The sequence below is a fragment of the Coregonus clupeaformis genome, unplaced genomic scaffold (assembly GCF_020615455.1).
Source record: "Coregonus clupeaformis isolate EN_2021a unplaced genomic scaffold, ASM2061545v1 scaf1466, whole genome shotgun sequence".
Classification (NCBI taxonomy): Eukaryota; Metazoa; Chordata; class Actinopteri; order Salmoniformes; family Salmonidae; genus Coregonus; species Coregonus clupeaformis.
In genome coordinates, this window is record NW_025534920.1 from 39,235 (window position 1) to 55,128 (window position 15,894).

General features: G+C 43.3%; 1 protein-coding gene across 1 annotated transcript; it reads right to left on the reverse strand.

Moving 5' to 3' along the window:
- Positions 1-4,128: 4,128 nt before the first annotated feature.
- LOC121531506 (SKI family transcriptional corepressor 1 homolog-B) lies at positions 4,129-13,150 on the reverse strand. Its single transcript, XM_041836752.2, has 7 exons — positions 12,873-13,150; positions 10,035-11,868; positions 9,641-9,737; positions 9,443-9,559; positions 8,798-8,863; positions 7,215-7,289; positions 4,129-5,675 (listed from the first exon to the last, which is right to left on the reverse strand). The coding sequence occupies exons 2-7, from the start codon at positions 11,856-11,858 to the stop codon at positions 5,530-5,532; spliced, it is 2,325 nt and encodes a 774-aa protein (XP_041692686.2). The 5' UTR covers positions 11,859-11,868; positions 12,873-13,150; the 3' UTR covers positions 4,129-5,529.
- Between the last annotated feature and the right edge of the window lie 2,744 nt (positions 13,151-15,894).

The following is a 15,894-nucleotide window of genomic DNA, read 5'->3' on the forward strand; positions in this document are numbered from 1 at the left end:
TCGGAGAGTACGACCCTGCCTTTACACAGGAAGCGGCACAGGTCCTAATCCAGGCACTTGTCATCTCCCGTCTGGATTACTGCAACTCGCTGTTGGCTGGGCTCCCTGCCTGTGCCATTAAACCCCTACAACTCATCCAGAATGCCGCAGCCGTCTGGTGTTCAACCTTCCCAAGTTCTCTCACGTCACCCCCTCCTCCGCACACTCCACTGGCTTCCAGTTGAAGCTCGCATCCGTTACAAGACCATGGTGCTTGCCTATGGAGCAGTGAGGGGAACGGCACCTCCGTACCTTCAGGCTCTGATCAGTCCCTACACCCAAACGAGGGCATTGCGTTCATCCACCTCTGGCCTGCTGGCTCCCCTTCCTCTGCGGAAGCATAGTTCCCGCACAGCCCAGTCAAAACTGTTCGCTGCTCTGGCACCCCAATGGTGGAACAAGCTCCCTCACGACGCCAGGACAGCGGAGTCACTCACCACCTTCCGGAGACATTTGAAACCCCACCTCTTTAAGGATTACCTCGGATAGGATAAAGTAATCCTTCTACCCCCCCCTCCCCCAAATTTTTTTTTTTATAAAATAAAATAAAATAAAATATTGGAAAGTGGTTATCCCACTGGCTATAGGGTGAATGCACCAATTTGTAAGTCGCTCTGGATAAGAGCGTCTGCTAAATGACATAAATGTGCCCTTGAGCAAGGCACTTAACCCTCATTGCTCCTGTAAGTCGCTCTGGATAAGAGCGTCTGCTAAATGACTAAAATGTAAAATGTAATGACACGCTATAACCACCACTATTACCAGTCTGTCACCACTATGACACGCTATAACCACCACTATTACCAGTCTGTCACCACTATGACACGCTATAACCACCACTATTACCAGTCTGTCACCACTATGACATGCTATAACCACCACTATTACCAGTCTGTCACCACTATGACACGCTATAACCACCACTATTACCAGTCTGTCACCACTATGACACGCTATAACCACCACTATTACCAGTCTGTCACCACTATGACACGCTATAACCACCACTATTACCAGTCTGTCACCACTATGACACGCTATAACCACCACTATTACAGTCTGTCACCACTATGACACGCTATAACCACCACTATTACCAGTCAGTCACCACTATGACACGCTATAACACCACTATTACCAGTCAGTCACCACTATGACACGCTATAACCACCACTATTACCAGTCTGTCACCACTATGACACGCTATAACCACCACTATTACCAGTCTGTCTGTCACCACTATGACACGCTTATAACCACCACTATTACCAGTCTGTCTGTCACCACTATGACACGCTTATAACCACCACTATTACCAGTCTGTCACCACTATGACACGCTATAACCACCACTATTACCAGTCTGTCACCACAATGACACGCTATAACCACCACTATTACCAGTCTGTCACCACTATGACACGCTATAACCAGTCTGTTACCACTATGACACGCTATAACCACCACTATTACCAGTCTGTCACCACTATGACACGCTATAACCACCACTATTACCAGTCTGTCACCACTATGACACGCTATAACCACCACTATTACCAGTCTGTCACCACTATGACACGCTATAACCACCACTATTACCAATCTGTCACCACTATGACACGCTATAACCACCACTATTACCAGTCTGTCACCACTATGACACGCTATAACCACCACTATTACCAGTCTGTCTGTCACCACTATGACACGCTATAACCACCACTATTACCAGTCTGTCACCACTATGACACGCTATAACCACCACTATTACCAGTCTGTCACCACTATGACACGCTATAACCACCACTATTACCAGTCTGTCACCACTATGACACGCTATAACCACCACTATTACCAGTCTGTCACCACTATGACACGCTATAACCACCACTATGACACGCTATAACCACCACTATTACCAGTCTGTCACCACTATGACACGCTATAACCACCACTGCCCTACTGTGACAAGCTATAGACCCACTAGTACCAGTGCATTAGAGTAAATATCACCATTAGGCTATGTCTATGATGTTGTGCGATGTTATTGTTCTACAAAAATAGCAACAAATGAATCCCAAACCACAGATTTTAATACACATATATATCATTTAGGGTGCTACTTTAAAGTGAATTACATATACAAAGTTGCAGATTAGCAGAGCGCAAGCAGTGGTAATTAGTTAACAACATTGAGAAATGAAATCAAACGTAAACTACTTACAGTACATTAAAATAATACCACTTATTGTCAGGTCCATAAGTATTTGGACAGTGACACAATTTGCATCCTTTTGGCTCTGTAGGCCGCCACAATGGTGTTGAAAGGAAACAATCAAGATGTGCTTTAAGTGTAGACTTTCATCTTTAATTTAAGGGTTTTGTCAAAATGATTGTCTGAACCGTGTAAGAAATAAAACAATTTTATACACAGCCCCCCAATTTTAGGGGCTCAAAAGTAATTGGACAAACTAACATAATCATAAATTACATTGTGAGTTTTAATACTTGGTTGTAAATCCTTTGCAGTCAATGACTGCCTGAAGTCTGGAACCCATAGACATCACCAGATGCTGGGTTTCTTCCCTGGTGATGTTCTGCCGGGCCTTTACTGCAGCTCTCTTCAGCTCCTGCTTGTTCTTGGGGAGTTTTGCCTTCAGCAAGTGAAATGCATGCTCAATTGGATTCAGATCAGGTGATTGACTTGGCCATTTCAGAACATTCCACTTCTTTGCCTTAAAAAAAGTATTGGGTTGCTTTCGCAGTATGCTTCGGGTCATTGTCCATCTGCACTGTGAAGCGCCGTCCAAAGAGTTTTGAAGCATTTGGCTGAATCCGAGCAGATAATAAATAAACACTTCAGAATTAATTTTGCTGCTTTTGACAGCAGTCACATCATCAATAAATACAAGGGAACCAGTTCCATTGGCAGCTATACATGCCCACGCCATAACACTACCTCCACCATGCTTCACAGATGAGGTGGTATGCTTCGGATCATGAGCAGTACCTTCCCTTCTCCATGATCTTCTCTTCCCATCATTCTGGTACAAGTTGATATTTGTCTCATCTGTCCATAGGATGTTCCAGAACTGTACAGGCTTTTTAAGATGTTTTTTGGCAAACTCTAATCTGGTCTTCCTGTTTTTGAGGCTTACCAATGGTTTACATCTTGTGGTAAACCCTCTGTATTTACTCTGGTGAAGTCTTCTCTTGATTGTTGACTTTGACACAGATACGCCTACCTCCTGGAGGGTGTTCTTGATCTGGTCAACTGTTGTCAAGGGGTTTTTCTTCACCAGGGAAATCATTATTCTGTCATCCACCACAGTTGTTTTCCGTGGTCTTCCGGGCCTTTTGGTGTTCCTGAGCTCACCAGTGTGTTCTTTCTTTTTAAGAAAGTACCAAATAGTTGATTTGGCCACACCTAATGTTTTTGCTATCTCTCTAATGGGTTTGTTTAGATTTTTCAGCCTAATGATGGCTTGCTTCACTGGCAGTGACAACTATTTGGACTTCATATCGAGGGTTAACAGCAACAGATTCCAAATGCAAATGCCACACTTGAAATCAACTCTAGACCTTTTATCTGCTTCCTTGTAAATTAACTAATGAGGGAATAACACACACCTGGCCATGGAACAGCTGAGCAGCCAATCACACACCTGGCCATGGAACAGCTGAGCAGCCAAACACACACCTGGTCATGGAACAGCTGAGCAGCCAATCACACACCTGGTCATGGAACAGCTGAGCAGCCAAACACACACCTGGTCATGGAACAGCGAGCAGCAAACACAGGGAACAGCTGAAGGACACACAGGAGGAACGGACAGCCAAACACACACCTGGCCAGAACACGGTCATGGAACAGCTGAGCAGCCAATCACACACCTGGTCATGGAACAGCTGAGGAACAGACAGCCAACCAAAAGAACAGCCAAACACACACCTGGTCATGGAACAGCTGACCAGCCAATCACACACCTGGTCATGGAACAGCTGAGCAGCCAAGAGCAACACACACCTGGTCATGGAACAGCTGAGCAGCCAATCACACACCTGGTCATGGAACAGCTGAGCAGCCAAACACACACCTGGTCATGGAACAGCTGAGCAGCCAGTTGTCCAATTACTTTTGGTCCCTTAAAAATGGGGGGACCACATATGAAAAGTGCTGTAATTCCTACACCGTTCACCCGATTTGGATGTAAATACTCTCAAATTAAAGCTGAAAGTCTGCACTTTCAGCTCATATTAATTATTTAATTTAAACTACAATATGCTGTGGTAGACAGCTACAATAATACTAACTTGGTAAATGTCCAAATATTTATGGACCTGACTGTAAATAGCCACATTCAAGTAACAAAACTATCACAGGATACATATTATTCATTGCCCTTTGCCACCAAATATATATATTAATGATTTATAAAAGTTATGATCATATTTTCAATTAAACATATCATGTATTTTTCATGTGGTACTCTATAACTTTATATAAATTATACACTGAGACTGAAGACACACTTTCTCACATGTTACAGTTAAGTACATTAATGCAGTGGCTAACGGCGGCTATAGGTTTATTTTATGCAGTGGCTAACGGCGGCTATAGGTTTCCTTCACGCCAAAGCATTGCTCTGGTACAATGATGTGGTCATTTGATAGAGGCCAGGGCCGGATTCATAAAGCCCCTCAGAGTAGCAGTGCTGACCTACGATCAGGTCCTCCATGTCCATATAATATTATGTATTCTAAAATGCGAAACTGATCATATATAATTTCTCAGACAAGGTTTGCAAAAGTATGTTAACTTTCCCAAAATTCCCAGGTTTTCCAGAAATCCTGGTTGGAGAATTCTGGGTTTCCTGCTTATTCCTTTCTGATTCTAGGAATCTTCCAACCAGGATTTCTGGAAAAAACTGGGACTTTTTGGAAAGTTACTGGAAATAGTTTACCCTAACTCAGATCCGGTCTCTCTCGTGTTAAATTGTCTACCCTAACTCAGATCCGGTCTCTCTCGTGTTAAATTGTCTACCCTAACTCAGATCCGGTCTCTCTCGTGTTAAATTGCTTACCCTAACTCAGATCCGGTCTCTCTCGTGTTAAATTGTCTACCCTAACTCAGATCCGGTCTCTCTCGTGTTAAATTGTCTACCCTAACTCAGATCCGGGCTCTCTCGTGTTAAATTGTCTACCCTAACTCAGATCCGGTCTCTCTCGTGTTAAATTGTCTACCCTAACTCAGATCCGGTCTCTCTCGTGTTAAATTGTTTACCCTAACTCAGATCCGGTCTCTCTCGTGTTAAATTGTCTACCCTAACTCAGATCCGGTCTCTCTCGTGTTAAATTGTCTACCCTAACTCAGATCCGGTCTCTCTCGTGTTAAATTGTCTACCCTAACTCAGATCCGGTCTCTCTCGTGTTAAATTGTCTACCCTAACTCAGATCCTGCCTTGTGTTTGGGTCACTGTAGGCCTAGTCTTCAGGGTGGTAGTAGTCTTGCTTCCAGACTGATGGGGCTCCACGGCGGACTGTGGGAAGGGACTAGGGTGGTAGAAGAGCAGGTTCCAGTGTAGTGACGAGGAGTCAGCATCTTACAGGAGAAATGGTGTCGCGCGTCGGGAGCTTCTGGGAAGAAAGGGAATAAGAACTATATAGATCCAATAGATGAAGAAAGATATGCACTGTGTGTGTGTGTGTGTGTGTGTGTGTGTGTGTGTGTGTGTGTGTGTGTGTGTGTGTGTGTTGTGTGTGTGTGTGTGTGTGTGTGTGTGTGTGTGTGTGTGTGTGTGTGTGTGTGTGTGTGTGTGTGTGTGTGTGTGTGGTGTGTGTGTGTGTGTGTGTGTGGTGTGTGTGTGTGTGTGTGTGTGTGTGTGTGTGTGTGTGTGTGTGTGTGTGTGTGTGTGTGTGTGTGTGTGTGTGTTGTGTGTGTGTGTGTGTGTGTGTGTGTGTGTGTGTGTGTGTGCTCCTCACAATACACAATTACTTTCTGTTGATGTGTTTTCAAAATGCATATAAGTTTATTCTCTTTTTTCTCAGTAAATGTAACTTGACAAACCTATTTGAATTCAAAAGTAGTTACAAAGGCAGTTGTGGGTCAATTGAATCAAGGCCACGATCTAAACTGTAATAACACTTGACAGACTGTTTATGCCTTCGGATGAGACGGACGGCAGAGTGAAGGGAAAGCAGCCAACAAGTGCTCAGCATATGTGGGAACTCCTTCAAGACATTTAATTTAATCCATTTTAGAATAAGGCCGTAAATTAACAACATGTGGAAAAAGTCAAGGGGTCTGAATACTTTCCGAATGCACTGTATATTTATTTATCAGCATATTCCTACAGGCTTCATATCAGTTACCTTTCAACTTGTGTTGAATAGCATAAGCAAGCCTTTTCCTCTTTCTCCAGCCCGCTGCATAATGTGTCTATATGTAACGGCCAGATGATGATATGAGGAGCAGACTAGGATTTACATCAGTGGCTTTCAAACGTTGGGGACAGTTCACCATGTTGCTGTAGCCCTGAACTAAGCTCACCGGATTCACCTAGTCAAGGGCTCGATGATTAGTTGACAAGGTGAATCAGGTATGCTAGCTGTGGAATAGATGCAATGCTTTGTATGGCTGGGGGTTCACGAGAAGAGGTTGGAGGACCCCTGATTTACATGGCTGGGGGTTCACGAGAAGAGGTTGGAGAACCCCTGATTTACATGGCTGAGGGTTCACGGGAAGAGGTTGGAGGACGGGAAGAGGGGAGGACCCTGATACTGGCGGGGTTCACGGGAAGAGGTTGGAGGACCCCTGATTTACATGGCTGGGGGTTCACGGGAAGAGGTTGGAGAACCCCTGTTGGAGAACCCCTGTTGGAGAACCCCTGATTTACGTCACTCATTTAGAGATGTAAATCTACATTTAGGCCTGTATACATCTCCACCAAATGTAATGAGCTTATCAAGATACACTTAGAGCATAGACTATTCATCAATGTATTTATTTAGCAAACAATTGCATTTGATCAATCAACCAATTAAATGTATTCATATAGCCCTTTTTACATCAACACTTGTTGCTGCTGTTTAATGGTCCCACTTTATTAACGAAATTGTAAGCAGCTAGTCTTTTATACCAGTATGCCTCAGTCTGAATGGTCGGTACGTTCTCACCTCTGACAATATGAAGCTGCTGAAACATCTCTTCCCTGTAGGACATCTCCCTTTTCATCTGATCATGGAAATTATCTGGGGAGCAATTAGAATAGCTTAGTCATCTTTAGTATGGCCTATAAACTAGCCTACTCGGCTATTCTTTTAACATGTCATCCTACCGGGGCAAAATGGAATCTAGCTTCCTAAATTACCATTGCAGGTGCAACAAATAGCCATATGCGTTTGATAGAAACATAAATGACAATCGAACCATGAAATACAAAACTAGCATGCACTAATCCCACGTTCACATACTACTCCGAACAAGGAAACCCAGAAATGTCCGACTTGCTAACTGGTTGAACACGGCACGTATATAACTACAACCAGTTAGCAAGTCGACATTTCAGAGTTTCCTAGATCCGACTAGCACGTGAACACGGCATTGTCAAATAAAACGTAGTGCAAAACCTAATCGACTTGTTTTTGTTCAGCGTTCGAGATGCTGATAATGACAAGCATGACATGAAGAGAAACACTCATAAAAAAATATACTCTAACCCGTTGGAATCAAAAACGATTACACTGTGAAATTTGATCAGATGAACAATAGCTTAGTTTCCATGAACTTGTCCAGTGTTTTTTATTTGTTATTTTTTTCAGGTGTTCTAATATTTGCCACATTCTAATAATGGTCATGTGTCTAACGTATCGCCACGGATCTGGAGCCCAGGCACGGTGGGCTGCCTAGGCTAGTCGATGCCATGGTGACGCTGCCACTCCTGTAGATCTGAAATAATTGGATGGTGAAACTTGCCAGCCAACCAGAAAAGCAAGGCGAAGCAATTCTGGCATTCTTGAAACTCAGGATAATCCCTGTCCTGCAAAGAAACATTATTTTTATAACTTGAAAAAAAAGAAGAATATTTGCAAGCAGTAAACTAGGCATTTACAATGAAATGTGGAGCGGAGCTTATAGTTACGTGATGACATCACGTGCCCCGCGTGCCTTCAGAAGTATTCCGCAATCATCATTTATCCTAAAAACACCGTTTCCATCATCATTTATCCTAAAAACACCGTTTCCATCATCATTTATCCTAAAAACACCGTTTCCATCATCATTTATCCTAAAAACACCGTTTCCATCATCATTTATCCTAAAACACCGTTTCCATCATCATTTATCCTAAAAACACCGTTTCCATCATCATTTATCCTAAAAACACCGTTTCCATCATCATTTATCCTAAAAACACCGTTTCCATCATCATTTATCCTAAAAACACCGTTTCCATCATCATTTATCCTAAAAACACCGTTTCCATCATCATTTATCCTAAAAACACCGTTTCCATCATCATTTATCCTAAAAACACCGTTTCCATCATCATTTATCGCAGAAAAGTTAGTTCGACAAAAGAGAAATACACCGTCGAACAGATAAAAATGTTGTTGATCTTTAGAAAATGTCTCCTATATCTGCCGTTTCCATTTCACATGTCACAATGATATTTTTTTTTGCGACATTGCTTTTGTCCAGCCAGCCAGCCAGCGTGGAATAATCCTGGGTCAATGGAAACCTGCCTACTGAATTATACCTTTTAAATGTTGGAATTCTCGTTCCAGTTTCTTCCTTAGCTCCACGAGTTGTTTCTGCAATTCGTCTGTAGAAAAGGAACGAACAAATGTGTTAAAAATAGAAAATCAATACGGGTTGAAAATTGCTTCGGGGTTTAGGCTAAACGGTATAGGCTGAATGGTGTCGGTTAAATTATATAGGCTCATTTATGTTTAACGATTCATGTTAAGCGATTGGTAAAAGGCCTGGGGTGAAAGCTGTTCTATTTCTATTATATTCTGTAGGGATCATTTAGGGATCATTTAGGGATCATTTAGGGATCATTCCAATTATTAAAGAAAGGATATAATAAACATTAACTTAGTTAAACAAAATAGACCAACATGTATTATTAATAATAATATTAATACAAATTATAATTGTTATTTAATGGTCTTACATTTTGCCAGTTTTTCTATGTCTGTCTGAGTTTGTGTGAGACTCTGCTAACATCGTGCGTCGATTCCTCGTCTGAATATATACAGAGACAACATTTATAACGTTACAAAATATTTTTAAAAAAATAGGCTATAAAATAGAGGCTTAAATATTTGTATATCAAAAGTTCTGACAGAAAATGTCAAATACGCTATAAGCGACTGACAAGTGTATCACTTGAACTAACCCTCGTTCGGTTCTTCTCTCGGGCTCTCCTCACTGTTTTGGCCGTTATAAGACTTGGTTTCAACCTCTTCCACTGTCGAAGAAGGCTCCTCTCTACTGTCTCTACTGGCACTGTCATCTGAATAAACAACAAATAAGTCTCGTTCCTTTTTCACAAAATGTATTTTATTATAAAAATGTTAACAGAACGACATCCAACCTTTCGATTCCACATTGTCTGTCTGGTAATTCGTTGCTGAACCAAAAGCATATGGACTTCTCCTTTGTTGCATATCACTCCTGTCCGGTGAATACACCTAGATAAATCGGACAGGATAATGAGGATTGTTGGTGAATTGCATTCAATAATACTCTCTGACATTGGGACACATTCGACTATTGGATAGTGTATTTGAACGGTCTTTGATTATCTGCTATTCACACAGACAAAACAAACATGTGCATAAAATAAAAGATGAGCCCAATGTGTGCGTAAAAGCAAGAGGATGATGACTTTTTAAATTAATCAATGAATTAATAACAACTAAAAAGTATATTCCTTAGTATGTAAATGGTCATTTCATATAATGAGCAGGCCCATATCAATCACTCACTTCAACAAAAGACGTGGTCTTATTGCTGTCCGGCAGCTGTTTGCCCTGTCTATCTCTATTTGAAGACAGCACCACGTGTAGTGGTAGGTTCATTCTCTGTGAGTCGACCACAGCGGCCTGCTCCGGCTCTGGGACGGATTCCAGGCCGTTTGGTGAACCTGCGCCGCCCGTCAGGTTTAGAACAGGGATAGGGGGGCTCCTGCAGTCCTCAATGGAGTGCGGAAGTGACTTCTCATCCTCCTGTGATTTATTGGTCTCCACGTCTACATCTGGCTCGCCAACGCTGTCCACGCTGCATGGGGACAAGGACCTGTAGCTCGAGCTCTCGCTCAGGAAATCAGGTGACAGATACCCAGCTCGAGTCCCGTTGTACTTCCCCCGGTTACAGTAAAGTTTGGCTATACTCTCAGCGTCTTTGATGACGGGTCTGAATGCGGAGACATAGCCAACCTTCCCGGGTAGAAGGGGCATTATACCGTCCATTGACCTCGCCTCATCCCCGGACTTGTTGTCCTCATTCCGGGTGGACTGAGTGCTGGAGCAACGCTCACTGTCCACCAGGCTGTTCTTCGGTGTGTTATTATTTCTGTCACCCTGCTCGGATGCGTCCAGCTCACTCTGTCTGGCGCACAGGACCGCCGAGGGCTGCTTGGGCTGGGCCTGGCGCTGTGGCTGGAGGTGGGGGTGGGGGTAGGACGGCATGGGGAGGCCGTCTGCAGTTGGCCAGAACATGGGGAAAGAGTGGTAGGCGCTGTCCTTGGTGCGAGGCCAGGAGAAGACCCCAGAGAGGTGGGCTTTATTTGGCTCCCCCATCACACCACCGTCATCCTTCTTCTGACACAACCCGAAGGCCGGAAACCCGTAGGGGTGTGGGAAGAGAGGTGGAGGGATCTTCACGTTCTGCAGCATCCCGAAGCTTTTGCTGGGCACCGGGATAACGGGATAGCTGCGCGTGATGCTCGTCACACTCCCCATGCCTCCCCGGTTGTCCTCGCAGCGGACGATTTTAGGGGGGGTCTCCGGTGAGTCTCTCCGGGGCAGGTTGAAAGGTTCTTGGTGAGGTTTTAACGGAGAGGAACGTTCGGACCCGTGGCTGTGCATGGGCAGCGTCCTCTTCCGGTTGCCCCCGTTGAACATGGCTTTGACGTCCTCCCACGCATGAGCTACGTCATCCGGTGAGCCCTTGTCAGTCAGTTGGAGGTGTCTCCTCCAGGAGTTAAAGTTAGCAGCGTCTGGCTGGGTATACTTGGACTCTGATGTACGGTGAGAGTGGAATATGAACTTATTTGGTGAAAAATACATATTGCAGTAGAAACACTTGATGCACTTGGCTCGGGAGCTGTTGTACCTGGCTGGTATAAAGTTACCACGGCTCCCCCACGTGCACTCGTGGGAAACATCAAACGCGAAATTCTCCGGTAGTCTTGGAGGGTTGTGGGCTCCAAGAAACGATTTACAAAGCCTCTCGGCTTCGCGCTTTGTGATCATCCCACAGCGCCTCGAGGAGATGGGCATGGCGCCCGCGCGCCTCAGTATCTCCAGCTGGACCGGGGTGCACTGCACGCAGGTGATGCCCAGAGCCACGCGCCGGTTGTGGATCTCGTTGTAGCTGTAGTTCTTCAGCAGGGTGTTGGAGATCTGCGCCAGGCACAGTCTCTCCTGGCCATCTAGCACCAGGCAGACTATGGGTATTCCATACAGGGCGGTCTCGCTGACCTGGTTGGGTTTCAGGTTGGGGTTGAATGTTGGGAGGTCCTGTTTGGAGCTCGGTGGAGAGCAGCTGGAGTCCCGTCCCGCCGGTAGCCGAGTAAGATTAAACTCCATTACTGGAAACCTACAGAAGAAAAACTAAACAATTATTATCATGATAATCGTTTCCCCTTTTTTTTTAACCAATGAAAGCTAATTTATAATGATAATTTAAAACAATAATTATCCTCTTTCCAGCTTCAAAAAGATAAACAGCATTGTTATAACATTGATTAGCATACAACAACAGCAAATAATAAGACTTATAACGACACTAGACCTAATAATAATAATGATCAAAAAGACCTACTAATAATAAATAGGTTTAGTAAAAAATGCTTATATACTTAAATGCAATAGGCTAAATAATAACAATTTGACGTGAAAGGTTGAAACCCAACCAGGTCAGCGAGACCGCCCTACCCACAGTCTAGTGGTTTCTCAGGAAAACATTTTAACTTGGATATTGCTCTATTAGCTGCCTGCACCAGTCATTAAACCGGATGAGAGCTGACTTTAGCAGGGCCCAGAGATTAGGAATATACCTTCGCAGGGCCCAGAGATGAGGAAAATACCTTAGCAGGGCCAGCTAAGAGGCTAACACGGTACAGAGCAGAAGGAGAATACACATTTAGCCGTGCCAAGCAGCTTAACCAGGAGTTTAGAACCTGTAAGCAGCTTTCTTTGTAATTACCAAGGTTCAGCTTTATACATCTTTGAACGTGTTAAGAAAAACAGTCACTGAAAGATATAATTAAGATGTTTCAAGAAAATATTCGTTTATTTTTCGATGAAGTGACATGTAAGATTCACTTTTAATTCCGCATGAAATATATAATGCAATTGATACTATCTCATTTTACAAAAGGCTATACACTATACGCCATCAATGAGCATGCAGATTAATATTGCTGATTGCGTCAATAGATTGTTGCATGAAATTAAATGTATGGTTCTGAATGTACCCCGATGCAGTAAGAATGTATGGCTTTGAATGTACCCTAATGCATTAGGAAATAATGTAATTTCAATGACACGACAAGGTAAAACGGATCAAACACGTTAATCATTTCTTAAAGCGAAGCTTACCTTTTTGGACAGTGGAAAACAAACGCTCCTTCGTTGTGCCAGCAACAACAAACCAGCTATACACTGTTGTAGCCTAATTACACAAAGAACAGCATTCACTCGGTATATTCCCGTTGTTTGAGCAAAATAAGATCAACATTGAATTCTACTGGAAGGTTTCTCCAATAATTATGTACCTGCCTCAGACTGCACTCACTCGAGCCCGACTCGCTCTGTGTGTGAGTGCGGTGTGCGGTGTGCGGTGCGGTGCGTAAAGAGAGTGTCCACGAGGTAGAGCGGATTAGCTCCCTCCATCTAAAGACATTCCCCGCGACACGGATCAAGTGACAGCTGAAATAATGGCAAGGCACTCCCACTTAGTGCCAGCGTCTTTACATTAACTGTTTACCTTCGGGATCAAAACTACCAGTGCTGTTATAGGCCTCTCCTTTCCCATAACATGTCAGGAGAGAGCGACAATAAATAAATATAAATATATATATATATATATATATATACAGGGTTTGAACATTGATAATAATTGACTTGATGGCTTCCAACATTTATTTCAAGGTTAGTGGTACCTATGATTGATTGTCTCATATCCCCTAGCTCCACATATGATATTTGTTAACAGGAGGCAGCTGTCTAATATTTAAGCAACAGTCTATGGAAAGTGGATGTGTAAACTAATCTGGACCCTTTCTTTCTGAAATTAGCGGCCGAAATTGTCGCAACCCCTAATACCAGCCTGTTCAACCTCTCTTTCGTATCGTCTGAGATCCCCAGAGATTGGAAAGCTGCCGCGGTCATCCCCCTCTTCAAAGGGGGTGACACTCTAGATCCAAACTGCTACAGACCTATATCCATCCTGCGCTGCCTTTCGAAAGTATTTGAAAGCCAAGTTAACAAACAGATCACCGACCATTTTGAATCCCACCGTACCTTCTCCGCCATGCAATCTGGTTTCCGAGCTGGTCATGGGTGCACTTCAGCCACGCTCAAGGTCCTAAACGATATTATAACCGCGATCGATAATAGAAAGTACTGTGCAGCCGTCTTCATCGACCTGGCCAAGGCTTTCGACTCTGTCAATCACCGCATTCTTATTGACAGACTAAATAGCCTTGGTTTCTCAACTGACTGCCTTGCCTGGTTCACCAACTACTTCTCAGATAGAGTTCAGTGTGTCAAATCGGAGGGCCTGTTGTCTAGACCTCTGGCAGTCTCTATGGAGGTGCCACAGGGTTCAATTCTCGGGCCGACTCTATTCTCTGTGTATATCAATGATGTCGTTCTTGCTGCTGGTGATTCTCAGATCCACCTCTACCAGACGACACCATTTTGTATACATCTGGCCCTTCATTGGACACTGTGTTAACAAACCTCCAAACGAGCTTCATCGCCATACAACACTCCTTCCGTGGCCTCCAACTGCTCTTAAACACTAGTAAAACTAAATGCATGCTCTTCAATCGAACGCTGCTGGCACCCGACCTGCCGACTAGAATCAATACCTCGACGGGTCTGACCTAGAGTATGTGGACAACTACAAATACCTAGGTGTCTGGTTAGACTGTAAAAACTCTCCTTCCAGACTCACATTAAGCATCTCCAATCCAAAGTTAAATCTAGAATCGGCTTCCTATTTTGCAACAAAGCCTCCTTCACTCATGCTGCCAAACATGCCCTCCGAAACTGACTATCCTACCGATCCTTGACTTCGTGCGATGTCATTTACAAAATAGCCTCCAACACCCTACTCAGCAAATTGGATGTAGTCTATCACAGTGCCATCCCGTTTTGTCTCCAAAGCCCCATATACTACCCACCATTGTGACCTGTACGCTCTTGTTACATATTCGTCGCCAAACCCACTGGCTCCAGGCCATCTATAAACCCTTCTAGGGAAATCCCTGCCTTATCTTAGCTCATTGGTCACCATAGCAACACCACCCGTAGTCTGCGCTCCAGCAGGTATATCTCACTGGTCATCCCCAAAGCCAACACCTCCTTTGGCCGCCATTCCTTCCAGTTCTCTGCATGACTGACTGCAAAAATCAACTGCTCTTATCTCCCTCACTAACTTTAAGCATCAGTTGTCAGAGCACCTTACCGATCACTGCACCTGTACACAGCCCATCTGTAATTAGCCCACCCAACTACCTCATCCCCATATTGTTATTTATTTTGCTAATTTGCACCCCAGTATCTCTATTTGCACATCATCTCTGTACATCTATCATTCCAGTGTTAATACTAAATTTTAATTATTTTGCACTATGGCTATTTATTGCCTTACCTCCATAACTCACTACATTTGCACACACTGTATATAGATTTTCTATTGTGTTATTGACTGCTACGTTGTGTTTATTCCATATGTAACTCTGTGCTTGTTGTTGTTTTTATCGCACTGCTTTGCTTTATCTTGGCCAGGTCGCAGTTGTAAATGAGAACTTGTTCTCAACTGGCTTACCTGGTTAAATAAAGGTGAAATAAAATAAATAAATAAAATAATGACTGTCCTTTTAGTAATTATTTAAAACTCTTTATGCTGCAGTCTCGTGATGAGAAATTGAAAGGCAATATAAATAAATAATCATATAAAGTGTGAATTTAAAAGGTATTTATTATCATTATCAAAAGGAAGAAATAAACTAAACTAAAAAGCTAAGCAGCTCTTGAAATAATTGATATCGAAAACAAATTAGTTCATGAATAAGACCTCTGCCATTTAATCTAAATATTCTATTCCAAATGTAGATTTTCTCAAATAGGCCTATTCACATTCATTTCAATTGTACATAGGCCTACAGACAGAGTCTACGTTTAGATTATTCATATTTTATTTATACATTATCAACGGTCTCTGACGTGCTACGAGGTGTTGTAACCAGTAATTAATCAGAGTGTTTTCCTGAAAGTGTCCTAAACGTTTTACCCAATCAGGGGGTGATGGTGACGACAACACAACCCGCCTCGAGCTGTTGCTGCAGCTAAGCGATGCATCAATTCACCTAAATAAAACATGCATTGTTAT

Excerpts from the sequence above, each read along its gene's own strand:
- LOC121531506 (XM_041836752.2), bottom strand. The coding sequence starts at position 11,858 with ATGGAGTTTAATCTTACTCGGCTACCGGCGGGACGGGACTCCAGCTGC. Across the intron at positions 9,560-9,640 it reads AGACAATGTGGAATCGAAAG|ATGACAGTGCCAGTAGAGAC; the intron begins GTTGGATGTCGT and ends TTGTTTATTCAG. Across the intron at positions 7,290-8,797 it reads AGAATTCCAACATTTAAAAG|ATAATTTCCATGATCAGATG; the intron begins GTATAATTCAGT and ends ATTGCTCCCCAG.